The sequence below is a fragment of the Arachis ipaensis genome, chromosome B10, assembly GCF_059453495.1.
Source record: "Arachis ipaensis isolate K30076 ecotype BB chromosome B10, ASM5945349v1, whole genome shotgun sequence".
Lineage (NCBI taxonomy): Eukaryota > Viridiplantae > Streptophyta > Magnoliopsida > Fabales > Fabaceae > Arachis > Arachis ipaensis.
Genome location: NC_142435.1, coordinates 22,018,831 through 22,045,382, shown reverse-complemented (window position 1 = coordinate 22,045,382; position 26,552 = coordinate 22,018,831). Strand labels below are relative to the sequence as shown.

General features: G+C 41.0%; 1 protein-coding gene across 1 annotated transcript in view; it reads right to left on the bottom strand.

Annotated features, from left to right (window-relative positions):
• The window catches only part of LOC148579387 (uncharacterized), a 40,091-nt gene extending 13,971 nt beyond the window's left edge, over positions 1-26,120 (bottom strand). The window contains exons 1-3 of the mRNA XM_088489833.1: positions 26,054-26,120; positions 25,922-25,937; positions 25,740-25,827 (exon numbers count right to left, since the gene is read on the bottom strand). Of these exons, the coding sequence (XP_088345959.1) occupies positions 25,740-25,827; positions 25,922-25,937; positions 26,054-26,120 (171 nt within the window). The remainder of the gene's footprint in view (positions 1-25,739; positions 25,828-25,921; positions 25,938-26,053) is intronic.
• Positions 26,121-26,552: the final 432 nt, after the last annotated feature.

Genomic DNA, 26,552 nt, shown 5'->3' with positions numbered 1-26,552 from the left:
TTTGAATTTTAATTTTTGAAATTTGAAATTTTGAAATTTGAATTTTAAATTTTTGAAATTTGAATTTTTGAAATAAGATAAGATAAGATAAAAATTTTAAAGTAAAAACCAATAACCTCTTAACTTAAGAAAAAGCAAAAATAAAAACAAAAATAAAAATAAATAAACAAGCAAAAATAAAATATTTACAATAACCAATAATAAGGCACACGTTTGCAATTTCCCGGCAACGGCGCCATTTTGATGAGAGGAACTTTTGCGTGGTCTAGAAATTTGCGGATAAATCCTCGTTGCAAGTATAGTTTCTAAACCTTCAAAAGTCCTTTCATACAAACATTTTGGTTGTCACAAGTAACAAACCCCTTTAAAAATTGATAACCGAGTATTTAAACCTCGGGTCGTCTTCTCAAGGAATTGCAGGGAGGTATGTTCTTATTATTGGTTATGAGTTTGTAAATTAGGGGTTTTAGAAATTAGGGAGCAGTATGTTGCATAAGAAGAATAAAATAAATAAATAACTATAAAATAAACTCTTGGCAAGGTATGAAAACAGGAAGTCCTATCCTGGTTATCCTTATCAATTGTAATGAGAATTGGATTTTTCTCCCACTTTGTTGACCTCTAACTATGAAGGTAAGTTAAGTGGATGAATTAATTTTTATTCCTCAGGTCCTAGTCTTTCCTTGGAAAAGGCTAGAGTTATTGAAACTCGAATTAATTCTTGAAAAATTCTAATTTTCAATCAAAAATGAGTTTGATAACTCAAGTGTTTCCAATGATTCAACCAAAGCCAAAAGGGAAGAAAGTCTACTTGAATGAAAATAACTTGGATAAACACAGAGCATTAATAAATTAAAGAGAGCAATCATAAGTCTGAAATACCTCAAATTATATTAAATAAAATATTCAAATCATAACATGGAAAAGTTCATAAATTAAATTGGGAAAATAAATAAAAATAAAGAACCTGTGATTGAGAGTCGCTCCTAAAACTAAGAGAAATCCTAAATCCTAATCCTAAGAGAGAGGAGAGAACCTCTCTCTCTAAAAACTACATCTAAATCTTAAAATTGTAAATATGAGAGCATGATTATGAATGGATGCATTCCTTTGCTTTATAGCCTCTAATCTGAGTTTTCTGGGCCGAAAACTGGGTCGAAAATAGCCTAGAAATCGCTGGAGAAGAAATCTGCCACGCTGGTTTTTTGTCACTGCGACGCGTCCGCATGGAGCACGCGGTCACGTCACCTAACGTCAGGGAAACTATGGCATATTATATATCAAATCGAAGCCCCGGACGTTAGCTTTCCAACGCAACTGGAACCGCGTCGTTTGGACCTCTTTAGCTCAAGTTATAGCCGTTTGAGTGCAGAGAGGTCAGGCTAGACAGCTTAGCAACTTCTTCAACTTCTTGTATTCCTTCCACTTTTGCATGCTTCCTTTCTATCCTCCAAGCCATTCCTGCCCTGTAATCTCTGAAATCACTTAACACACATATCAAGGCATCTAATGGTAATAAGAGAGGATTAATAATAAGCAAATATAAGATCAAAGAAGCATGCTTTCAATCATAGCACAAAATCATGAAGGAGTTGTAAAACCATGCAAATAGTATGAATAAGTGGGTAAAGAGTTGATAAAATCCACTCAATTGAGCACAAGATAAACCATAAAATAGTGGTTTATCATGTACTGAATACTTTCTCTTTTGCTTATGTTAGTGCCTTTGGTTATTGCTAGTTTTATTCGGGCCGTCGTGGCCTTGCTTTTACTTTTCGTTTGCTCGGGCCGTCGCGGCCTTTGGTTTTACCGTTTATTGTGGTTTTATTGCTTGAGCCGATTTGTTTTCTTTTGGTCCCTTGTGGCTCCCGGAGTGATTAGTCCCGGGTTTCCATTGGGTCGACCGCTCATCTTTTTTCGTCATACTTGCTATTCCAATTTGAGACTTGCAAAAAGTAAACTTATCATTTTGTTAGATATGAGGAAGTAATGTGATAATTAAGTGAAAGATAATATAAATGATGATTTATATGAGACATGAAAAGAAAACGTAAAGGTGGAACATAGGAGGGGGGTTGAGGTCGCCAGGTCATGTGGTCGCCTCTTCTTACGAGTAGAATCTTCTGAGGTTTGCCATGTTCCATGTTCTCGGCACCTCGCTTCCATCCAACTTTTCTAGCTTGTAGCCTCCTTTGCCAAAGACTTCTCTTACTCTGTAGGGTCCTTCCCAGTTTGCGGCTAGCTTGCCTTTTCCCGAGGTTGGTGGACCTATGTCGTTACATCGTAAGACCATATCGCCTTCTCCCAAGCTCCTTTTCAACACTCTGCCATTGTACTTGAGGGCTATTCTTTGCTTTATTGTCGCTTCCGCTAGGTGTGCCATTTGCCTCGTTTCGTCGGCCAGGTCTTTTCGATTGCCTCACTTCCTCCTCCGAGGAGTAACCTTGGACTTGGTTCCCCGACTTCGACTGGGATGACCGCGTCGACCCCGTATGTGAGTCGGAAGGGGGTTTTGCCGGTGGATGATTGGGGGGGTGGTTCTGTACGACCACAAGACTGAGGCTAGCTCGTCTGCCCATAAGCCTTTCTTCCCTTCAAGTCGTTTCTTCAACCCCTTTAGGATGACTTTGTTGGCTACTTCGATCTGGCCGTTGGTTTGGGAATGTTCGACTGAAGAGAACTTCTGCTTAATCCTTAGTCCTTCTAGGAACCCTTTGAACTTCTTGTCCGTGAATTATGTCCTGTTGTCCGATATGACGGCTTCCGGGATCCCGAACCTTGTGACCACTTGCTTCCACATGAACTTTTGGCAATTTGCTGCGGATATGCTGGATAGTGGTTCTGCTTCTACCCAGTTGGTGTAATAATCTATGGCCACTATCAAATACTTCACTTGTCCAGGCCCTGGTGGGAATGGTCCCAAGAGGTCGACCCCCCATTGGGCGAAAGATTGGGGAGCCATCATTAGGCTGAGCTCCTCGGAAGGTGTTTTGTGGAAGTTGGCGTTCTCTTGGCATTTTTTGCATTTTCTCACAAACTTCTGGGCGTCCGACATCTTTGTGGGCCAGTAGTACCCTGCCCGAATGATCTTTCTTGCTAGAGATCTTCCCCCGATGTGGTGACCACAACATCCTTCGTGTACTTCCCTTAGGACGTAGTCTGTCTGGTCGGGGCGCAGGCACTTAAGTAGGGTCTGGTGGAGCCCTCGCTTGTATAGCTGCCCTTGTATGATTGTGTATTTAGGAGCTTCCCTTTTAATGGCTTCCGCTTCCTTTTGGTCCAGGGGTGTTTTTGCATGCTCCAGATATCGGGAGATGGGGTCTATCCATGAGGGCAGGCTTGGTGCCTGAGCTGTGCACATGACGATTGCAGGTTCCGTTGCTAGTCCTTGGATCAAGGATCTGTTCCCCGTGCCGGGTTTGGTGCTTGCGAGTTTGGAAAGGAGGTCGGCTCGGGTGTTTCTTTCTCTGGGGACGTGCTGGATTGTGACCTCTTCGAAGCTTTTGCATAGCTCTCTTACCTTTTCCAAGTATTTTTGTAGCAGTGCGTCCCTGGCTTGGTAGCTGCCGTTTACTTGGGAAGTGATGACTTGGGAGTCACTGCTAACTTCCACCCTTGATGCTCCGATTTCTTTGGCTAGCATTAGTCCCCCTATCAAGGCTTCATACCCGACTTGGTTGTTTGAAACTGGGAATTCGAACTTGATGGATTGTTCGAAGGCTACTCCTATCGAGTTTTCGAGGATAATTTCGGCCCCTCCGAACGTTTGGTTGGATGCTCCGTCAATGTGGAGCTTCCACCGTGTGCTCGGTATGTCGGGAGTTTCTCCTGTGACCTCTACGAGGAAGTCTGCCATTGCTTGGGCTTTGATTGCTTGCCTTGGCTCGTACTGCAAATCATATTGGGATAGTTCCACTGCCCATGCCATCATTCTTCCCGCCAGGTCGGGTTTTTAGAGGACTTGTCGGATGGCTTGGTCGGTTCTCAGGATGATTGTGTGCCCTTGGAAGTATTGTTTTAGCCTTCTTGATGAAATTAGTAGGGCGTAGGCTAGCTTTTCCAATTTGGTGTATCTCGTCTCTGCCCCTTGAAGTATTTTGCTGATGAAGTATATTGGGCGCTGGGTCTTGTTCTCCTCCCTGACTAGGACTGCTGCCATTACTTGCATGGTCACGGCCAAGTACAAGTATAGGGACTCGCCTTATCTGGACTTGCTGAGTACAGGAGGTTCCGAGAGTATCCTCTTAAAATGGTTGAATGCCTCTTCACACTCCTGGGTCCATTCAAAGGTGATTCCTTTCTTCATTAGGTTGAAGAATGGGATGGCCCTTTCAGCCGAGGCTCCGAGGAACCGAGATAGAGCCGTGAGCTTCCCGATAAGCCGTTGTACATCTTTGATGCACCCAGGGCTTGTCATTTTGAGAACGACTTCGCATTTGTCCGGGTTGGCTTCTACCCCTCTCTGAGTTATCATGAACCCTAGAAATTTTCCTGCTTCCATGGCGAATGCGCATTTGAGTGGGTTGAGTCGCATTTTGAATTTTCTTAATGCCTCAAAGACGACCTAGAGGTCGTCTATCAATTTGCTTGGTTCTGCTGTTTTTACCAGGATGTCGTCGACATATACCTCTACAATTTTGTCGATGAGGTTGATAAACCCATATTTTATGATATATTTTGTACTTAATCTGAGTGATTTATTCAATCCTTCACCCACTTATTCATATTATTTGCATGGTTTTACTTTCCCTTCCTTATTATGTGATGTATGTGAAAAACATGTTTCCTATGCTTTTAAAATTAATTATTTTAATTACCTTTATTTCCATTCGATGCCGTGATTAGTGTGTTGAGTAGTTTTAGATCTTCTAAGGTAGGAATGACTTAAAGGATGGAAAGGAAACATACAAAAATGGAAGGAAAGCACAAACAGAGTTTTTGAAGAAACTGGCAGCCACGCAATCGTAAACTTAATTTCCTTCATCATCAACTTAATTTCCTTCATCATCAACTTAATTTTCAGGATGTCTGCCACCTAGAGAAAGGGAAAAGCAAAGGCAACTACTGGCAAACGTAAAAGAGGAGAATCCGCTACGTCCATCATGGATATCATGCACGATGACTCCTGGCGGGAGAAAAACTTTACCCCGCAGAAGAAGGCTGACCAGCTACTCCCTGCTAATGATCCAGTAAAGTTTGCAAACCGATACTATGAGCTGAAGTATCCGGTGTTTGCAACCTCCAGAAACCTATACCTGGAGAGGACTTTGAAGATCCCAGAAGAACTCCAGCAATACACCTCTGATCAGATCAAACAAAGAGGCTGGTTCTTTCTGGAGAGAAACCTGACTGAGGTCAATGCATCTTGGGTTAGGGAATTCTACTGCAATTATTTCAAAACTTCCCTAGATGCAGTGAACCTTAGAGGGAAGCAAATTCTGGTCACTGAAGAGGCCATTGAAGATGTTCTGCAACTTCTGCCTAAAACTAATCAGCTGGATGGTTATCAAAGAGCTGAGGAGGATATGCGCTTCATGAAGTTTGATTGGGATGCAGTCAAGGCCCGGATAGCCCTTGACTCGACCGTTCCTTGGATTATGGGTCAGAACACTACCATGCCAAAGGGAATCAAGCGGATTTACTTGAATGATGAGGCTCGGCTATGGCATCAGATACTTAGCAACTTCATTATGCCGAGTACTCACGAGACTGAGATACCAGCCGCTATGATCACCCTCCTATGGTGTGTGATGGAGGGTAAGGACCTGTACCTACCACGCTTTATCCGGTACTATATGGCCAGGGTCCACGTCCGAGGCACTCTTCCCTTTCCCTATTTGATTACACAGCTAGGCCGTCGAGCTGACGTGCCTTGGGAGGATGCTGATGAAAAGCCACCTGCTGTAGAATGCAAGAAGATTATCCCTCACAACAGGAACTTTCTGGCTTTGGACTACAGACCTCCTTTCCTCACTGCTACTGCTGAGACAGCCACACCATCTGCCGGCCCTTTTTTCTTTACAGCTACTCCTGCCACCACCACTGCACCTCCACCTGCCCCAGAGCCCATCTATCATCTAGTGCACCGCCTGTTTCGACGGCTTGACCAGATGGAGCGTCGCAACAAGCGACGCTATGAGCACCTGAAGCTGATGATACGATCTGGCGACATCCCCTCTGAGCCTGACATACCATCCGAGGCATCTGAGGAGGAGGCAGATGATCACAAGGCAGAAACCCATCCACAGAGCGAGGCTGCGCAGGCAGCCACAGAGCAGGCCGCATCACATCAGGAGGCTCCGCCTCAGATTCAGGCTGTAGACCCCGAGATCCCTATCCAGTCAGCACCTCCTCTGCAGCAGGCAGATCTTCAGACCACCACCACAGAGACTCCAGCTACCCGTCCTTCCAGTGATGACACCCCTTCACACCCTGCTTGAGTGAGCATCAGGGACGATGCTTCATTTTAAGTGTGGGGAGGTCGCCATCTCTGGCGTACATTTTTTTGGTGAACCACTACAGACTCTTTCATTTTATTTTGCTACTTTTCTGTATTTTTCTTTTTATTTTTATTTTTCTTTTCTCAGTACTTATATATTGCTATTTTTATGTATTTTTACTCTATTTCTGCATTTTGCACTTTAGTTCATATTTTAGCCATTTAGTTTAGTTGCAATTCTAACTTATTAGTTATAGAAATTGTGGATTAATTAGTATAGTTTACCCTTTTTAGCATAAGATAGCTTAGTTTAAATTGAAAAATATAAAAAGAAAAAAAGTAGGAACTTGAACATAGTAGAAACAACCCACACCTTGTATATATAACATTATATGTTAGTCAGTTAACAACATTCCATCAAGGAGAAACACAAACTTTAAAGCCATTCAATATAAATTTTACATTGAGAATAATGGGAACTTTTAATTTTACTTGCATGACATACATAACTGATAAATGATTTTTGAGCTAGAGAACACACAGCCTGTGAGTTTTGAGCTTAATTGTATGGTTACATTCAAACCATAATTTTTATTCCTGTGTGTTCCGCCCTTCTTATTTATTCTGATGTTCTTTACTTTGTTTTAATCTATATGTCCAATTATAGAATAGAAATACATACCAAGAGAGTGATTGAGGCCATTATTTGATTTTAGCTCACTTATCCCAAAATAGCCTACCTTTTACATCACCCTTGTTAGCCCCCTTGAGCCTTTAAATCCCCTCTTATTCTATCAGCCACATTACTAGCCTTAAGCAGAAAAAAAAAATAAAAATCCCAAGTTGAATCCTTGGTTAGCTTAAGATAGAAATTGTGTAATTGTTTAAGTATGAAAAACCTATTGGGAACATGGATGATAAAAATAAAAGGTAGAAAAGTTGAAAAGAATAAAATTATTCAAATAAAAATTTTGGGAAGCATGCTCATGTAAAATTAAAATAATTGAATTACCATGTGCATTAAAAAAAAAAGAAGTGTTATTTTTCAGTAGTTGAATAAAAGGGACACAAAAGAATTCTCCAAATGTGAAATAAAGCAATGCACATGGGATAAAAATAATAAACATTGAAACATGAGCATGTAACATCAAAAGTGGGAAAATATAGAAAAATAGGTAAAGAAGCTTTGCTTTACAAAGTATGTATGTTAGGTGAGATCTTAGACTAATTAAGGATTCACTTATTAGCTCACTTAACCTTATACATATACCCTTACCTTTACCTTGGCCCCATTACAACCTTAACTAAAGACCTCATGATTTTTGGTATGTCTATACTCTATAATTGTTGATTGGTTAGATGAAAAATAAAGTTATAGAAAGTAAGAATAAAAAGAAGAATAGAGTGATTAACCCAATAAACACTGAGTGATTAGAGAGTAAACACAAAATCCAGTGAGGGTTCAATAGCTCATTAACATATATCTCTGCTTGAATTATTAATTGTCTTGCAAGTTTATAAAATTTTTTTCTCTCCCATCTCAACTATAAAGTGCTTTATCATTATCTAAGGTTTGGCTATATATATATATATATATATATATGACTCCTTGAGAATGTGAATTAATTCAACTACATGCAAGCTTTATATACAAGTGAATAAAAAAAATTAAAAATTGCATGATGCATCTAGGTAGTTGCATTTAGATTAGATTGCATTGCATGGCATTCCACCACTTTATCCTAACATTACTCTTGGACTTAGCATGAGGACATGCTATTATTTAAGTGTGGGGAGGTTGATAAAATCATATTTTATGATATATTTTGTGCTTAATCTGAGTGATTTATTCAATCCTTCACCCACTTATTCATATTATTTGCATGGTTTTACTTTCCCTTCCTTATTATGTGATGTATGTGAAAAACATGTTTCCTATGCTTTTAAAATTAATTATTTTAATTACCTTTATTTCCATTCGATGCCGTGATTAGTGTGTTGAGTAATTTTAGATCTTCTAAGGCAGGAATGACTTAAAGGATGGAAAGAAAACATACAAAAATGGAAGGAAAGCACAAACAGAGTTTTTGAAGAAACTGGCAGCCACGCGATCGCATGGGCGACGCGGCCGCATGCCAGCGCGAAAAGGCATTGACGCGTGGTGCACGAATTGTGAATCACACTTTTCACAACTCGTACCACTAACCAGCAAGTGCACTGGGTCGTCCAAGTAATACCTTACGTGAGTAAGGGTCGATCCCACGGAGATTGTTGGTTTGAAGCAAGCTATGGTTATCTTGCAACTCTTAGTCAGGATATTAATTTGTGATTATCAGTTGACTTACAAATGAACAAGAGAGCATGAATTAAAGGTTACTTGTTATGCAGTAATGGAGAATATGTTGGGATTTTGGAGATGCTTTGTCTTCTGAATTTCAGCTTTTCTCTTGTATTCCTCTTCCCTCATGCATGCAAAAGTGCAAAGTTCCTTCCATGGCAAGCTGTGTGTTGGTGGATCACCGTTGTCAATGGCTACCATCCGTCCTCTCAGTGAAAAGGGTCCACGTGCGCTGTCACTACACGGCTAATCATCTGTCGGTTCCCACTCATGCTGGAATAGGATCCATTGATCCTTTTGCGTCTGTCACTACGCCCAACACTCGTGAGTTTGAAGCTCATCACAGCCATCCAATCCCAGAATCCTACTCGGAATACCACAGACAAGGTTTAGACTTTCCGGATTCTCATGAATGCCGCTATCAATCTAGCTTATACCACAAAGATTCTGATTAAGGAATCTAAGAGATACTCATTCAATCTGATGTAGAACGGAGGTGGTTGTCAGACACACGTTCATGGATTGAGGAAGGTGATGAGTGTCACGGATCATCACCTTCTCTATAATTAAGCGCGAATGAATATCTTAGATAGGACCACGCATGTTTGAATGGAAAACAGAAATATTTGCATTAATTCATCGAAACACAGCAGAGCTCCTCACCCCCAACAATGGAGTTTAGAGACTCATGCCGTCAGAGATTACAAAGTTCAGATCTAAAATGTCATGAGATCCAAAAATAAATCTCTAAAAGTTGTTTAAATACTAAACTAGTAACCTAGGTTTACAGAAAATGAGTAAACTATGATAGATAGTGCAGAAATTCACTTCTGGGGCCCACTTGGTGTGTGATGGGGCTGAGACTTAAGCTTCTCACGTGCTTGGGCTGTTTTGGGTGTTCAACGCCAAGTTGTAACCTGTTTCTGGCGTTGAACTCCAACTTGTAACCTGTTTCTGGCGCTGGACGCCAGACTGCAACATGGAACTGGCGTTGAACGCCAGTTTAAGTCATCTATTCTTGAGCAAAATATGGATTATTATATATTGCTGGAAAGCTCTGGATGTCTACTTTCCAACGCAATTGGAAGTGCGCCAATTGGACTCTTGTAGCTCTAGAAAATCCATTCCGAGTGTTGAGAGGTCAGAATCCAACAGCATCAGCAGTCCTTTTTCAGCCTGAATCAGATTTTTGCTCAGCTCCCTCAATTTCAGCCAGAAAATACCTGAAATTATAGAAAAATACACAAACTCATAGTAAAGTCCATAAATATGATTTTTGACTAAAAACTAATGAAAATATACTAAAAACTAACCAAATCATACTAAAAACTATATGAAATTAACCCCAAAAAGAGTATAAAATATCCGCTCATCACAACACCAAACTTAAACTGTTGCTTGTCCCCAAGCAACTAGACAAATAAAATAGAATACAAATAAGACATGAAGCAATAATATCTCAGAGTTCTTGAGTGAAGCTCAGATTCTAATTAGATGAGCGGGACTAGTAGCTTTTTGCTTCCGAACAGTTTTGGCATCTCGCTTTATCCATTGAAGCTCAGAATGATTGGCATCTATAGGAACTTATAATTTAGATAATGTTATTGATTCTCCTAGTTCAGTATGTTGATTCTTGAACACAACTACTTTATGAGTCTTGGCCGTGCCCCTAAGCACTTTGTTTTCCGGTATTACCACCGGATACATAAATGCCACAGACACATAATTGGGTGAAACTTTTCGGATTGTGACTCAGCTTTGCTAAAGTCCCCAATTAGAGGTGTCCAGGGTTCTTAAGCACACTCTTCTTTTTGCTTTAGACCTTGACTTTAACCGCTCAGTCTCAAGTTTTTACTTGACACCTTCACGCCACAAGCACATGGTTAGGGATAGCTTGGTTTAGCCGCTTAGACCAGGATTTGATTCCCTTAGGCCCTCCTATCCACTGATGCTCAAAGCCTTGGATCCTTTATTACCCTTGCCTTTTGGTTTTAAGGGCTATTGGCTTTTTCTGCTTGCTTTTTTTTTTGCAAGCTTTGTATTCACTGCTTTTTCTTGCTTCAAGAATCATTTTTATGATTTTTCAGATTATCAATAACATGTCTCATGTTCATCATTCTTTCAAGAGCCAACATATTTAACATTCAAGAACATCAAATTCCAAAGACATATGCTCTGTTCAGGCATTCATTCAGAAGGCAGAAAGCATTGCCACCACATGTAGATAATTAGAATTTCTTTTATTAAGAATTCGAAAAAGTATTGCCTCCTTATTCTAAAGAAAATCTTCTATTTTATTCATGTTTAATGATGATGTGAAAAATAAATTATAGCTTAATTAGAGATAAAATCACTACTAATTACTACTATAACTTCTAAGGTAAAACTCAAATAAGAACAATTATCACAGAGTTAAGGCTAAGATTAGAGCTCAACAACCTTGAGTTTGGAATGTGGATGTTCCTCTAGTCTGTGGGGTGCTTGGTCCTTCAAGAGATAACTTCTGACGCTTCAATTCCTTTAAGTCACGCCTTTGCTCTTCTTGTTCCCTGAGCAGTTTGCAGAGCATACTGTTTTGATTTTGCTGTTCTTCCTTTATTTGGTCCATAGATTCTTGCAACTTGGTAACAGATGCTTCAAGCTGTTCCCAATATTCAAATTGAGGGACTTCCGGGAGAAATTCTTGCGCCCTCCTCTTGATGGGGTCATCCTGCACTTGTTGTTTTTCCATTGTGATTTTAGTGATTGGTTGCTCCACTGAGATGTACTGCGTTATTCCCATCCTTACTCCAGCATCCTTGCAGAGCATAGAGATTAGGCTTGGATAAGCCAACCTGGCATCCTTGGAGTTCTTGTTTGCAAGTATGTAAAATTCAGATGGAATCAGTTGATGAACTTCCACTTCTTTTCCCAACATAATGCAATGGATCATCAATGCTCTTTTAACGGTGACTTTAGAACGGTTGCTAGTGGGCAATATAGAACGCCCAATGAAGTCCAGCCATCCTCTGGCAACTGGTTTGAGATCTTCTCTCTTGAGTTGATTTGGGACACCCTTGCTGCTGGTGGTCCACCTGGCTCCAGGGATGCATATATCCTCTAGAATCTTATCCAGGCCCTTGTTTGTTCTCATCATTCTCCTATTGAAGGAGTCTGGGTCATCTTTCAGCTGAGGTAACTTAAAGATCTCCCTGATTTTGTCAGGGTAGATGTGAACAATCTTTCCTCTGACCATAGTCCGATAGTCATAGAGGGCAGTTCCAGATATTCTCTGCCTGTCTGTTTGCCACAGATTAGCGTAGAACTCCTGAACCATATTCCTTCCCACTTTTGTTTCAGGATTAGCTAGGACTTCCCAGTTCCTGTTTCGAATCTGCTCTTGGATCTCCGGATATTCATCTTCTTTCAGATCGAACTTGACTTCTGGGATCACTGATCTTAGACCTATTATTTTGTAGTAGTGGTCTGAATGTTCTTTAGTTAAGAACTTCCCTTGATTCCAAAGTGGTTTTGGAATACTCTCTTTCTTGCCTTTTGGAGTGGGTTGTTTTCCTTTAGGAGCCATGATCTCAGTGGGTATAATTTAGTGATCACGGATAAACACACCAAACTTAGAGGTTTGCTTGTCCTCAAGCAAAAGAAAAGAAAGGAGAGTGATAGAAGGAGAGCTAGTGTCGAATGGTGGATGAGAGGAGGGAGGCCGAATGTGGATTTAAAAGGGAGGGGTGGGTTTTCGAAAATTTTTAAAAAGATAAGATAGAAGATATGATTTATAAAAAATAAGTATGATATGAAAAGATGTGATTTAAAATTGAAAAGATATGAAAGATATTTGAAAAAGATAAATTTGGATTTTGAAAAAGATAATGTGGATATTTGAAAAAGATATTGATGAGTTGAAAAGATTTTAGAAGGAAAAGAGATAGATTTGTTTTGGAAAAATTGAAAAAGAGTTGGATTGGATTGAAAAAGAATTTGTGCTTATGGATTAAGATACATTTGATATTTTTAAAGTAGGGTTTTTAGAAATTAGGGTTTTTAGAAATTAGGGTTTGTAACATGTTTATGCAAGAAATCATGAATTGAAACATGAAAATTAAAATTAAAATAAAAAAATGTGAAATAAAAACGAATTTACCTCCTCCCCACCATCCTGGCGTTAAACGCCCAAATGCTGCATGTTTTGGGCGTTTAACGCCTAAATGCTGCTTCTCCTGGGCGTTCAACGCCCAGCTGTTGCTTCTTTCTGGCGTTGAACGCCAGGAACTCCTTTGTCACTGGGCGTTTTTCTGAACGCCCAGGATGCTGTCAATCTGGCGTTAAACGCCCAGAAGTTGCTTTTTTCTGGCATTTAACGCCCATATGGCTATTATTACTGGCCTTAAATGCCCAGTAGATGCTCCTTTTGGGCGTTTAATGCCCAGTTGTGCCTCTTACTGACGTTTTCTTGCCAGTGAGCTCTTTTTCTCTGTTTTGAGTGCTGAATCCTTCTGTAACCCTGTGAACCTATGCAATTGACTCTTTGCCTTATTAATAGTGAACTTTATATAAACAAATAAAATCAAGAATAGGGCAAAACAGCAGAAAAAGTTTTGCCAATGGCTGGGTTGCCTCCCAGCAAGCGCTTCTTTATTGTCTTTAGCTGGACCTTGCTGAGCTTTTAATCTAGCTTCAGCCTTGAGCACTCTTGCTCAACATTGCCTTCAAGATAGTGCTTGATTCTCTGTCCATTAACAATGAACTTCTTATCAAATGTCTTGAAGCTCCACATAACTATACGGCGATACACTTGTAATCATATATGGTCCCCTCCACCAGGATTTCAGTTTCCCAGGGAATAGCCTGAGCCTAGAGTTAAACAGCAGAACCTTTTGTCCTAGTTCAAAGATTCTAGATGACAGCTTTGTGTCATGCCACCTTTTTTATTTCTCTTTATAAAGCTTGGCATTTTCGAAAGCAGTGAATCTGAATTCCTCTAGCTCATTCAGCTGGAGCAATCTTTTTTCTCCAGCTAATTTGGTATCAAAGTTTAGGAATCTGGTTGCCCAGTAGGCCTTATGCTCTAGTTCCACGGGCAGGTGACAAGCCTTATCATATACTAGTTGGTATGGAGAGGTCCCTATAGGAGTCTTGAATACTGTTCTGTAAGCCCACAGAGCATCATCCAAGCTCCGTGCCCAATCCTTTCTACGGGTACTTACAGTCCGTTCCAGGATCCTTTTTAGTTCTCTGTTAGAAACTTCAGCTTGCCCATTTGTCTGTGGATGATATGGAGTCGCCACCTTGTGGCGAATCCCATACCGGACCATGGCAGAGTAAAGCTGTTTGTTGCAGAAGTGAGTGCCTCCATCACTGATTAGTACCCTAGGGACACCAAACCTGCTGAAGATACGTTTCTGGAGGAACTTTACCACTATTTTAGTATCATTGGTGGGTGTGGCAATGGCCTCTACCCATTTTGATACATAGTCAACTGCCACCAGAATATAAGTGTTTAAGTATGATGGTGGGAAAGGCCCCATGAAATCAATACCCCATACATCAAACAACTCAATCTCCAAGATTCCTTCTTGAGGCGTGGCGTAACTATGAGGCAAATTACCAGCTCTCTGGCAACTGTCACAGTTACGTACAAACTCTCGGGAATCTCTGTAGAGTGTAGGCCAGTAGAAGCCACATTGGAGGACCTTGGTGGCTGTTCGCTCACCTCCAAATGGCCTCCATATTGTGATCCATGGTAATGCCATAAGATCCTCTGTGCTTCTTCTCTAGGCACACACCTATGGATTATTCCGTCTGCACATCTCTTAAAGAGATAGGGTTCATCCCACAAGTAGTACTTTGCATCAGTAATTAATTTTTTCTTTTGTTGCCTGCTGTACTCCTTGGGTATGAACCTTGTAGCTTTATAGTTTGCTATGTCTGCAAACCATGGTGTTTCCTGAATAGCGAATAAATGCTCATCCGGAAAGGTTTCAGAGATCTCAAAAGAGGAGGGACGTCCCTTCTATTGGCTCTATCCGGGACAGATGATCAGCCACTTGGTTCTCTGTCCCTTTTCTGTCTCTTATTTCTATATCAAACTCTTGCAGCAGCAACACCCATCTTATAAGCCTGGGTTTTGAATCCTGCTTTGTGAGTAGATATTTAAGAGCAGCTTGGTCAGTGTACACAATCACTTTTGATCCTACCAAGTATGATCTAAACTTGTCAATGGCATAGACCACTGCAAGTAATTCCTTTTTCTGTGGTTGTGTAATTTTTTTGGGCATCATTTAAAACACGGCTAGCATAATAAATGACATGCAGAAGCTTGTCATGCCTCTGCCCCAGTACTGCACCAATGGCGTGATCACTGGCATCACACATTAATTTGAATGGTAATGTCCAGTCTGGTGCAGAGATAACTAGTGCTGTGACCAGCTTAGCTTTCAGAGTTTCAAACGCCTGCAGGCATTCTGTGTCAAACACAAATGGCGTGTCAGCAGCTAGCAGGTTGCTTAGAGGTTTTGCAATTTTTGAAAAATCCTTTATAAACCTCCTATAGAATCCTGCATGCCCCAGAAAGCTTCTGATTGCCTTAACATTGGTAGGTGGTGGTAATTTTTCAATTACCTCTATTTTAGCTTGATCCACCTCTATTCCCTTGTTTGAAATTTTATGCCCAAGGACAATCCCTTCAGTCACCATAAAGTGACATTTTTCCCAGTTTAAAACCAGGTTGGTCTCTTGGCATCTTTTCAAAACCAATGTCAGGTGATCAAGACAGGAGCTGAATGAGTCTCCATATACTGAGAAGTCATCCATGAAGACTTCCAGAAAATTTTCCACCATATCAGAGAAAATAGAGAGCATGCATCTCTGAAAAGTTGCAGGCACATTACACAGCCCAAATGGCATCCTTCTGTAAGCAAACACTCCAGATGGACATGTGAATGTTGTTTTCTCTTGATCCTGGGGATCTACTGCAATTTGGTTGTAGCCTGAATAGCCATCCAAAAAACAGTAATAATCATGACCTGCTAGTCTTTCTAGCATCTGGTTTATGAATGGTAAAGGAAAATGATCCTTTCTGATGGCTGTATTGAGCCTTCTGTAGTCAATACACATGCGCCACCCTGTAACTGTTCTTGTAGGAACCAGTTCATTTTTTTCATTATGAACCACTGTCATGTCTCCCTTTTTGGGGATAACTTGGACAGGGCTTACCCAGGGGCTATCAAAAATAGGATAAATAATCCCAGCCTCCAGTAATTTGGTGACCTCTTTCTGCACCACTTCCTTCATGGATGGATTTAGCCGCCTCTGTGGTTGAACCACTGGCTTAGCATTGTCCTCCAATAAGATCTTGTGCATGCATCTAGCTGGGCTTATGCCCTTAAGGTCACCTATGGACCACCCAAGAGCTGTCTTGTGTGTCCTTAGCACTTGAATTAGTGCTTTCTCTTCCTGTGGATTTAAAGCAGAGCTTATGATCACTGGAAAAGTGTCACCTTCTCCCAGAAATGCATATTTCAGGGATGGTGGTAATGGTTTGAGCTCAGGTTTAGGAGGTTTTTCCTCTTCCTGAGGAAATTTCAGAGGCTCTTTCAATTCCTCTGAATCCTCAAGATCAGGCTGAACATCTTTAAAGATATCTTCCAACTCTGATTCGAGACTCTCAGCCATGTTGATCTCCTCTACCAAAGAGTCAATAAGATCAACTTTCATGCAGTCTTTTGGTGTGTTTGGATGCTGCATGGCATTGACAGCATTCAACTTAAACTCATCCTCATTGACTCTCAGGGTGACTTCCCCCTTTTGGACATCAATGAGAGTTCATCCAGTTGCTAGGAAAGGTCTTCCTAGAATGAGAGTAGCACTCTTGTGCTCCTCCATTTCCAGCCCTACAAAGTCAGTGGAAAAGGCGAATGGCCCAACCCTGACAATCATGTCCTCAATCACGCCTGATGGGTATTTAATGGAGCCATCAGCAAGTTGGAGACATATCCGGGTTGGTTTAACTTCTTCAGTTAAACCAAGCTTTCTGATAGTGGATGCAGGTATTAGGTTGATGCTTGCCCCAAGATCACATAAGGCTGTCTTGGTGCAATTACCCTCTAATATGCATGGTATCAGAAAGCTTCCGGGATCTTTAAGCTTTTCTGGAAAGCTTTTCAGAATGACTGCACTGCATTCTTCAGTGAGGAGAACTCTTTCAGTTTCTCTCCAATCCTTCTTATGACTCAAGATCTCTTTCATGAACTTGGCATAAGAAGGTATTTGCTCAAGTGCCTCTGCAAACAGAATCTTTATTTCAAGAGTCCTGAGATAATCTGCAAAGCGAGCAAATTACTTATCCTGCTCCTCTTGGCGGAGTTTTTGAAGATAAGGTATCTTGGCTTTATATTCTTCAACCTTAGTTGCTGCACGTTTATTTCCTACAGAGGTGGTTGGAGAAGCCTTTTTAGAGGGGTTATTATCAGCACTTGTGTATGTCTGATCCCTCACTGGCATTTGAATGCCAGGGTTAGAAGCTGGAGTGACGTTGGATGCCAACTTCTCACCTGTTCCTGGCGTCTGAACGCCAGAACTGTGCTTCTTTTGGGCGTTCAACGCCAATTCCTTGCTTGTTTCTGGAGTTGAATGCCAGGACTGAGCATGGTTTGGGCGTTCAACGCCAGCTTCCCACCCAATTTCTGGCGTTTGATTGCCAGAATTGTTCCTCTCCGGGCTCTTACTGTTCTCAGATGGATTTTGGGTAGTTTGCTCATTTCTTGGCTTCCTGCTACCTTGAGGTGGGGCATCTAATGTTTTCCCACTTCTCAATTGAACTGCTTGGCACTCTTCTGTTATTTGTCTTGACAGCTGCTGCTTTGTTTGCTTTAATTATACTTCCATATTTATATTAGCCATTCTTGTCACTTGTAGTCTCTCCTTAAATTCGGCTAACTGTTTTGTTAGAAAATGCAATTGCTGATTGAATTCAGTAGCTTGTTCTGCAGGACTGAGTTCAGCAGTCACTGTTCTAGCCTCTTCTTTCATGGAAGGTTCACTGCTTAGGTACAGATGCTGATTTCTGGCAACTGTATCAATGAGCTCTTGAGCTTCTTCAATTATCTTTCTCATGTGGATAGATCCACCAGCTGAGTAATCTAGATAAATCTGAGCCTTTCCTGTAAGCCTATAGTAGAAGATGTCTAACTGAACCCACTCTGAAAACATTTCAGAGGGGCATTTTCTTAGCATCTCTCTGTATCTCTCCCAGGCCTCATAAAGAGATTCATTATCTCCTTGTTTAAAGCCTTGGATGTCCATCCTTAGCTGTGTCATCCGTTTTGGAGGGAAATATTGATTCAGGAATTTTTCTGACAGCTGTTTCCATGTCCTTATGCTAGCCTTAGGTTGGTTATTTAACCACCTCTTAGCTTGGTCTTTTACAGCAAATGGAAATAGTAATAGTCTGTAGACATCCTGATCTACTTCCTTATCATGGACTGTGTCAACAATTTGTAAAAACTGTGCCAGAAACTCTGTAGGCTCTTCCTGTAGAAGACCGGAATACTGGCAACTTTGCTGCACCATGATAATGAGCTGAGGATTCAACTCAAAGCTACTGACTCCAATGGAGGGTATACTGATACTACTCCCATATGAAGCAATAGTGGGGTTAGCATATGACCCCAGAGTCCTTCTGCACTATTCATTTCTACTTAGATCCATGATGGAGAAGGGGAAATGATGTAAAATAGGAAAAAAAGTATTTTTATTTATTTATTTATTTATTTCAAAAATAAAATAAATTAAAATAAAATAAATAAAAATGGGTGAAGATTTTCGAAAAATGAAAAGAGAGAAAGAAGAAAAATGGATAGGAAGTTTTGAAAAAGATATGATTGAAAGGATTTGATTTTTAAATTTGATGACTAATTTAATGCTAATTTTTCGAAAATTATGAGTGGAATGAAGAAAAGATATTTTTTTTTTTTTGAATTTTATGATGAAAGAGAAAAACACATAAAAGACACAAAACTTAAAATTTTTAGATCTAATGCTCCTTGTTTTCAAAAATTTTGGAGGGAAAAACACCAAGGAACACCAAACTTAAAAATTTTAAGATCAAAACACAAGGAAGACTCAAGAACACTTTGAAGAATCACAAGAACAATAAGAACATGAAGGTAGAACACCAAACTTAAAATTTTTAGAAAACCAAAATAAAATTTTCAAAAACCAAAGAAAAATTAACAAGAAAACACCAAACTTAAAGTTTGGCACAAGATTTAATCAAAGAAAAATTATTTTTAAAAAAAAGAATTTAAAAAGAAGATACCCAATTACCAAGAACATAGACCAACGCTCTAGCCAATTGGGCAGTAAATGTAACACTTGTTTTGAAGAAGTAATTTTTAATAACTAAGAATAATAAAATTTTTGAAAACTAATGTTTTGAAAAGGCACACAAAAAACAAGAAAAGAAACAGAACAAGAAAAACTAAAGATCAAACAAGAAAAATAAACAAGAACAACTTGAAGATGAAGGAAGAACAAAGAACACAAATTTCGAAAATTTTAAAAGAATATAAAAATATGCAATTGACACCAAACTTAAAATATGAAACTAAACTCAAACAAAAAAACTCAATTATCAGTTTATAAAATTTTTGAAAAATTTAAAAGGAGAAAATAGGGATTTTAAAAAAAAATTCCTAATCGAAGCAACAAAATAAACCGTCAGTTGTCCAAACTCGAACAATCCCCGGCAACGGCGCCAAAAACTTGGTGCACGAATTGTGAATCACACTTTTCACAACTCGTACCACTAACCAGCAAGTGCACTGGGTCGTCCAAGTAATACCTTACGTGAGTAAGGGTCGATCCCACGGAGATTGTTGGTTTGAAGCAAGCTATGGTTATCTTGCAACTCTTAGTCAGCATATTAATTTGTGATTATCATTTGACCTACAAATGAACAAGAGAGCATGAATTAAAGGTTACTTGTTATGTAGTAATGGAGAATATGTTGGGGTTTTGGAGATGCTTTGTCTTCTGAATTTCAGCTTTTCTCTTGTATTCCTCTTCCCTCATGCATGCAAAAGTGCAAAGTTTCTTCCATGGCAAGCTGTGTGTTGGTGGATCACCGTTGTCAATGGCTACCATCCGTCTTCTCAGTGAAAAGGGTCCACGTGCGCTATCACTACACGGCTAATCATCTGTCGGTTCCCACTCATGCTGGAATAGGATCCATTGATCCTTTTGCGTCTGTCACTACGCCCAACACTCGCGAGTTTGAAGCTCGTCACAGCCATCCAATCCCAGAATCCTACTCGGAATACCACAGACAAGGTTTAGACTTTCTGGATTCTCATGAATGCCGCCATCAATCTAGCTTATACCACAAAGATTCTGATTAAGGAATCTAAGAGATACTCATTCAATCTGATGTAGAACGGAGGTGGTTGTCAAACACACGTTCATGGATTGAGGAAGGTGATGAGTGTCACGGATCATCACCTTCTCTATAATTAAGCGCGAATGAATATCTTAGATAGGACCACGCATGTTTGAATGGAAAACAGAAATATTTGCATTAATTCATCGAAACACAGCAGAGCTCCTCACCCCCAACAATGGATTTTAGAGACTCATGCCGTCAGAGATTACAAAGTTCAGATCTAAAATGACATGAGATCCAAAAATAAATCTCTAAAAGTTGTTTAAATACTAAACTAGTAACCTAGGTTTACAGAAAATGAGTAAACTATGATAGATAGTGCAGAAATCCACTTCTGGGGCCCACTTGGTGTGTGCTGGGGCTGAGACTTAAGCTTCTCACGTGCTTGAGCTGTTTTGGGTGTTCAACGCCAGGTTGTAACCTGTTTCTGGCGTTGAATTCCAACTTGTAACCTGTTTCTGGCGCTGGAGGCCAGACTGCAACATGGAACTGGCATTGAATGCCAGTTTACGTTGTCTATCCTTGAGCAAAGTATGGACTATTATATATTTCTGGAAAGCCCTGGATGTCTACTTTTCAACGCAATTAGAATCGCACCAATTGGACTTCTGTAGCTCCAGAAAATCCATTCCGAGTGTTGAGAGGTCAGAATCCAACAGCATCAGCAGTCCTTTTTCAGCCTGAATCAGATTTTTGCTCAGCTCCCTCAATTTCAGCCAGAAAATACCTGAAATTACAGAAAAACACACAAACTCATAGTAAAGTCCAGAAATATGAATTTTGCCTAAAAACTAATGAAAATATACTAAAAACTAACCAAATCATACTAAAAACTATATGAAATTAACCCCAAAAAGCGTATAAAATATCCGCTCATCAACATGACCGCATGACTGACGCGACCGCGCACCTCGAGCGAAACACATATGACGCGGTCGCATGACTGACGTGACCGCATGACAAGGAAAACTCCGAATGATGTGACCGCGTGACCCACGCGGACGCGTGACAGAGGCCACGCACCAGAAATTACAGAAAACGCTCATAGCAAATTCTGAAGCCCTTATTGGCCAAAATCCAAGTCCAGAAGGCATAGACCAGAGGTTATGAAGTGGGAGAATGCATCCATTCAAAGGGAGTCTCCACTTTATTTAGTTTTCATGATTTAGATTTAGTTTAGAGAGAGGTTCTCTCCTCTCTCTTCTCTCTTTAGGATTAGGATTTAGATTTAGGATTTTATTCGCTTTCAGGATTATCTCTTTATCAGGTTCAATATTCCCTTTTATTTACTTTTGCAATTTAATTTATGAATTCTTCCATGTTACAGATTACTCTTTTGAATTAATGTTATTTGAGGTATTTCAGTTTAATATTGCTTTCTTTTATTTACATTATTGTTATTCCCATCTGAAGACATTTTTATTCCAGTAGATTTACTTTTTTCCTTTTTGGTCTTGGTTAAGAAATCAGTAACTCAGGAGTTATCAAACTCAAACATGATTGATAATTGTTATCTTTGTTAATTAAATTGAACTTCAATAATCCCAATCTTTTCTTAGGAAATAAATAGGATTCGAAGATCAAACCAATTAATCCCTTGACCTTCCTTTATCTTAGTAAAGGTTAACAAAGTGGAATTAACATTCAATTCTCATCATCTTTGATAAGGATAACTAGGATAGGACCTCTAATTTCTCAGACCTTACCAAAAGTTTATTTACAGTCATTTATTTATTTTACTTGCCATTTAAATTACTTGTTCTTCATTTACTTTAATTGCTAATTAAACCATTCGCTCCTCATTCTCAAAACCCCAATTTACAATCTCCATAACCAGTAATAAGAACATACTTCCTTGCAGTTCCTTGAGAAGACGACCCGAGGTTTGAATACTTCGGTTATCAATTTATTTAGGGGTTTGTTACTTGTGACAACCAAAACGTTTGTACGAAGGGATTTCTGTTGGTTTAGAATCTATATCTACAACGCGACTATTTTTATAAAATTCTTTACTAGCAAAAATCCTAACGTCAGAGGTCGTGGAAGACTCTGCTCATCAGCCTTTGATAGGCTGTCTTGTCTTCATTAGGTCGGTGCATCGGGATTTGGTTGTAGTCGGAATAGGCATCCATGAAACTGAGGAAACGATATCCTGCTACCGAGTCCACTAGGGTGTCAATGTTGGGGAGGGAAAAAGAGTCTTTTGGGCATGCCTTGTTCAAGTCGGAGTAATCTACGCACATCCTCCATTTCCCACTGGCCTTCTTGACTAGGACAACATTGGATAGCCATGTCGAGTACACGAGTTCCTTAATGAACCCTGCTGTTTGCTTGGCGACTTCTTCAGCTCTTTCTTGTGACATCTTTCTTCGCCGCTGGGCCACCGGTTTGGCCTCAGGCTTTATGGCTAGTTGGTGAGACATGACCTTGGGATCTAACCCCGGCATGTCTAATAGGGTCCATGCGAAGAGTTCGCTGTTTGCCCTGACAATTTCTATGAGGGGGCCCTTGAGTTCATGAGGTAGGTTCCTATTAATGAAGGTGAATTGGTCTGCCAACTTTTCTATCTGGAACTTTTCCATGTCCCCTTCTGGTTCAGGCCTCGGTTTGTCTTCCATCCTGACGTTCAGATTTGCTAGGAACACACCAACTGCTTTCTTAGACTCTTTCCTTAGGGAGAGACTGGCGCTGTCGCAAGCGACTGCTGTTTCTAGGTCTCCCCTTATGGAACCAACCGTTCCCTTGTCCGTTATGAACTTCATCGTTAAGAACTTGGTGCATATTACAGCTGAGAATTCATTGATAGTTTTCCTCCCTAGGATGATGTTATAGGCAGTGGAGCCTCTGAGGACTACAAAATCTGCCATAACTGATTTCCTAGTGTCACTAGTTCCTAGGCTGATTGGGAGAGAGATCGTCCCGTCGGGTTTGATGTAGTTATCACCTAGTCCCATGACTCCGTGTTGGTGGTTTTTGAGGTCGGATTCCTTGAGTCCCATGACATCAAACACATTTCTGAACAAGATATTAGAGTCAGCTCTTGTGTCGACGAGGATGCGCCTGACCAATCCTGTGCCGACCATTGCTGTAACTACCATGGGGGTTTTCGGAAAGGTCATTGAACCATTTATCTTCTGGTCCAAAAGAGATTGTGGGGTGCCTTTTGCTGGTGGCAGGGCCATCCGTTGAAATGGATAGTACCCGGGTGTCCTTTCTTACTGCCGACTTGGATTTGGAGGGGCTGTCTCGTCCGACCACAATGTTAACCACGAAAGTTGGGGGTTATCGGCATCCCCTTGGGGTTCTTACCTTGGCTTGATAGTTCGGCTCTGTCCTTCCTCGGAGCGTTCCCTTTCCCGCCTCCTCGGCTCCCTGATGAGCCGGGAGAATTCGCTCAGTTTCACCTCTCTGATGGCCTGTTCCAAGGCATCCTTGAGGTCGAAATAGTCTTGTGTTTTGTGACCAAATCCCTTGTGGTAATCGCAGTAAAGGCTTTTGTTGCCTCCCGTTCTCTCCTTCAAGGGTCTAGATCTGGATAGGATTCTTTTGTCTGCAATTTGCTGATAGACTTCCACTATGGGTGCCGTAAGTGGCATGTAGTTCGTGAACCTCCCTACCCGTGGTTGCTTGGGTAATTTGTTTAGGGTGCCGTCCCTGGGAGCTTCTTTGTACCTTTCGACCTGATGCGCCTGCCGGGCTGGCGGGTTGGGGGGCTGCTGTTTATTGGCTGCCACAACCTTGCTAACCTCTTCGTCATTAATGTATTCTTTGGCTATGCTTTGGATTTCTTGCATGGTCCATACAGGCTTGGTTGTGAGGTGTTTCCTAAAGTCTTCATTCAGCAGGCCGTTTGTTAGGCATAGGCTAGCGACTGAGTCCATGAGGCCATCGATTTCTAGACATTCATCGTTAAACCTATCCAGGAACTTCCTGGTCGGCTCCCCGGGTTTTTGGGTAACTCCTAACAAGTTGATCGGGTGCTTTGCTTTGGCTATGCGTGTCGTGAACCGGGCTAGGAACTTCTGGGATATGTCTGCGAAAGTTGTGATGGATCCTTGTGGGAGGGTGTTGAACCATCGGATCGCCGGGCTGGCCAGTGTTACGGAAAATGCCCGGCATCTAACCGCGTCGCCTACCCCTTCCAAGTTCATTCTTGCTTCAAAGGCTGTGACATGCTCTTGGGGGTCCTTGGTCCCATCATACCTCATGTCTGTCAGCTTGTCGAAGTTTCTCGAGAGCCAGACCTTGAGGATTGAGGGGGTGGAAAGGGGTTGCTCCCATGATGACAGGATCTTGTTGTCTCCTGGCCTCCTCTTTCTGGGACCCCCAACGGCTTTCCGACTTGCTTCGAGTGGGTCTAGAAGTTGCTTGTGTATGTGCCTCTTCGTGCCTTGTTAGGCTTCTTCCTTGGCTGTCGTACGCACGAGAGGGGGAGCGGGTGTGGGTGTGGGCGTGGGACCGGCTAGTGCCGCCGTGTGAGCGGTTGGAATTTCCATGGGATTGGTCCCTCGCCGCCAACTCCCGCTCGAGGTTCTGTACCTTGTGCCTAAGCTCTTGCATGATCTTGGCGCTGTCGGCTCCCGTCCCCCGAAGGGGCGCCTTTCGGGGGTCTGGGTATACATTTGGTTGGGCTGAACGGAGGGTCTTGGGTGCTCGGCAACGCGGGCTGTCGAGCTTGCTCTGCTCAAACGGGCCCCACCTCCTTCGCGGAGCTTCTCTGAAGTGATGTGTCGCTCCATGTCTGCGCCGGGATTCCCACAGACGGCGCCAATATTTGTTACCTAGGGTCCTTGGGTCGTCGGTAGGTGAAGAGTAGGAGAGTGAGGAAGATCCCGCGCGGGCGTAGAGCGAAGAAAATCGTGTGCTGGCAACGTCGAAGGGTGAACGGAGCGGGGGTGGCCACCTGCAAGGACACTCTGACGATCTAGTCAGAGTCCGTACTAGAGGTGGTAGAATTAGGTAAGGATGTGACGTACCTTGGGGGAGAGCTATCCTCTCCCCTTATATACTGTGCTGGGTGGGCCTAGCCCATTGGTTGAGGGACAGAGCTGTCACCTTCCACGTGAGCAGGTCGTTCGTACTTGGGGTCGGTACGCCGGGTACCGACCCTGGGGGCTCCGACCCAAATGCTAGCATGCCTGGGGTGGTAAGTCGGTCGGACTCCGGGTCGGGTGTAAGAGACCGACCTGTGGAGGTCCATTGGAGGTTTTGGGCCTGGGTGGGGTAATGCCCCGACCCGACGGCTTCTTGGGCTGGACTGGCAGTCCGTAACAATATTAATAATAATAATAGTAATAATAATAATAACAATAAAAATTAATTTAATTTTTTGTCTGTCAAAATATTTTTTTTGATAAATAATTTAAACTTAATAAAATAAGTCATAATTAAATTAAACTTCAATAATTATAAATTCTATTTAATTATTTTTGTTATAAATATTTTTTTTTAAAATAAAATCTCAATAAATATAATAACTCATAAATAACTAATTATTTAATTTTTAAAATTTCAAGGTATTACAGAACCTGCTTTATATCTTCATCATAATCGCTGACGTTGAAATTGATATCTGCATCAATGCCACAGAACTTGATCACAGCTCGATCATATGCCCTGAAAATTAAATCAAACTTACACACTAAAATTCAAATCCATGAAATATTTTTCATTAGCCAAAAAGAAAAAAAAGAACCGATAACAAAATTACCTAGCTGCAGCATGTGCTGTGTCAAATCCACCTATTAAAATATATAAATAAATAAATTCATAAACAAATAGAAAAGCAATATATATCATTTAAAAAGAGAAAAAAAATTTTGAATTCAACTACAACCATCACTATATTTTCTCACCCAAGTACACTTGTTTCCTACAGTCCCTGCACAGAGCACCAACAATTGCGGCATCTATAGCATCTTGATTCTCAGTCCTATATGGAAGACCAAGTTAACATGGACACTAATCTTCAATCGCTGAGAGTGGAATCATAGGGTGCATCGTCCAATTCAAGGTGGACAGAATTAGAAGCTCCATTCTCTGAATAGTCTTTGACTCAAACACATATTTTGCATCTTCAACCTGATGATGATTCATGATCAAATAATCACATTATTAGAAACGTCATGATGAGTTTTCTGATATAAAGGAGAAAGAAAAACACGTAATTGAAGGTCCATGAGAAGAGGCACTTGAGTTTCTTCAACTTTAGCAGCCAAAGAGATGCAAGTGACAGAGGCAAGTTGGATCATTGATGAGCGGATAATTTATACGCTTTTTGGCATTGTTTTTAGCATGTTTTTAGTATATTTTAGTTAGTTTTTATTATATTTTTATTAGTT